Here is a 1,414-nt window from a genome sequence, read left to right on the forward strand (position 1 = left end):
GAGAGGCGGGGGTGGAAGTGGAGGGAGACACCGTGCTGACTGCGGGCGCGCCGCGAGGACGTGATACTACATATCATACTAAGTACGAGATAATTAATTCAAACACTTTTTTATATGCAAAAGCTGTAAGGTGTATGGAGATGTTATGAATATTTTATAGGTTTATTTATTTTTATTATCTTTACACAACGTTAACACACTGATTGATTTGACGTTTTTGAGCAACAAATTACCGCATTCGGAGTTACTATATCAACACTTAACATCATTGAATGGTGGTCAACATCAAGGTTTTTGTTATTGTTTCTTGAACAAACAATTGGATCTTTTCAATCTTACTAATATTATAAATGCGACAGTTTAGATCTCGTAAAAATTATACATTTAGATGATAGTCTGAACACATTGGCTATTTACTTTTTAAATTCCACGCGCTAAGTCGCAGACAAAAAATAGTAAACAAATAAACATGTAGGTAATAGTTTTAAGTAGCGCGAAATTAAAAAAAAAAACAAAATGAGTAGTCTATGTGTTCTTCCAGAATATCCTCTACATCTATACAAAATTTTAACGAAATCCGTTCAGCTGTTTAGGCTACAAACTCTGTCAATAATCCATCTAAACTTTCGCATTTATAATATTAGTATTGTGTATATTTGCAGGTACGAAGAAGTGCAGGCAGTGGAGGATATGACGATGGAGCAGTACGTGAGCCTGCGCGAGTACCTGCGCGTGGGGCGCGGCGGCGGCGGCGCGGCGGCGGCGTGGCGCGGCGCCTGGCGCGACACCGCGCCCGCCGCGCGCGCGCTCTGCGAGAAACTGCGCCTCGTGCTCGAACCCACGGGGCGATCGCGACGAGCAGGTCTCTACTGTGCTGCTATATTGTTTTCTTGCTAAATATCTATCGGCCGATTTCTGAAACGACATTTAAATATGTAACAATATCTTAAATAAGTAATTTTGTCGGATCAGATCGTAGATAAGTGTAGATAAATTTCTGTTGTAACCGATTATTGAACTCTAATATATTGCCGTTAAAAATTTAGAAAGTAGCGTTTTCTGCGCTAGACCTAAGCTGTCTTAACTTTAACTATGTGGTTTAAAATTTTCTTCAAAGTCATTAATTAATTAAAAAAATAATTAAATCTTTGAGGCTTAGGATCTATGCAGACAGACCGGAACGTATAGGTGTGCAAATATTTATCGCAAATAAAATTAAACGTTATAGTACTGAAACAAGATTTAATTACAAAGCGTTAAAAACACTAAAAGTTAAATAAGAACCCAGTATTAGAATAAAAATATATATTGTTCCATAGGTGACTTCCGTACGGGTCGCGCTATCAACATGCGTCGCGTGATCCCATACATCGCGTCGCAGTTCCGCAAGGACCGCATCTGGCTGCGCCGCACC

General features: G+C 39.5%; 1 protein-coding gene across 1 annotated transcript in view; it reads left to right on the forward strand.

Annotated features, from left to right (window-relative positions):
* The window catches only part of LOC106102118 (midasin-like), a 29,749-nt gene that overhangs the window by 25,551 nt on the left and 2,784 nt on the right, over positions 1 to 1,414 (forward strand). Inside the window, 3 exon segments of the mRNA XM_013281527.1 lie at positions 1 to 82; positions 663 to 862; positions 1,320 to 1,409. The exon segment at positions 1 to 82 is cut by the window's left edge and continues 20 nt beyond it. Of these exon segments, the coding sequence (XP_013136981.1) occupies positions 1 to 82; positions 663 to 862; positions 1,320 to 1,409 (372 nt within the window).

The sequence above is a fragment of the Papilio polytes genome, unplaced genomic scaffold (assembly GCF_000836215.1).
Source record: "Papilio polytes unplaced genomic scaffold, Ppol_1.0 DF823923.1, whole genome shotgun sequence".
NCBI classification, from domain to species: domain Eukaryota; kingdom Metazoa; phylum Arthropoda; class Insecta; order Lepidoptera; family Papilionidae; genus Papilio; species Papilio polytes.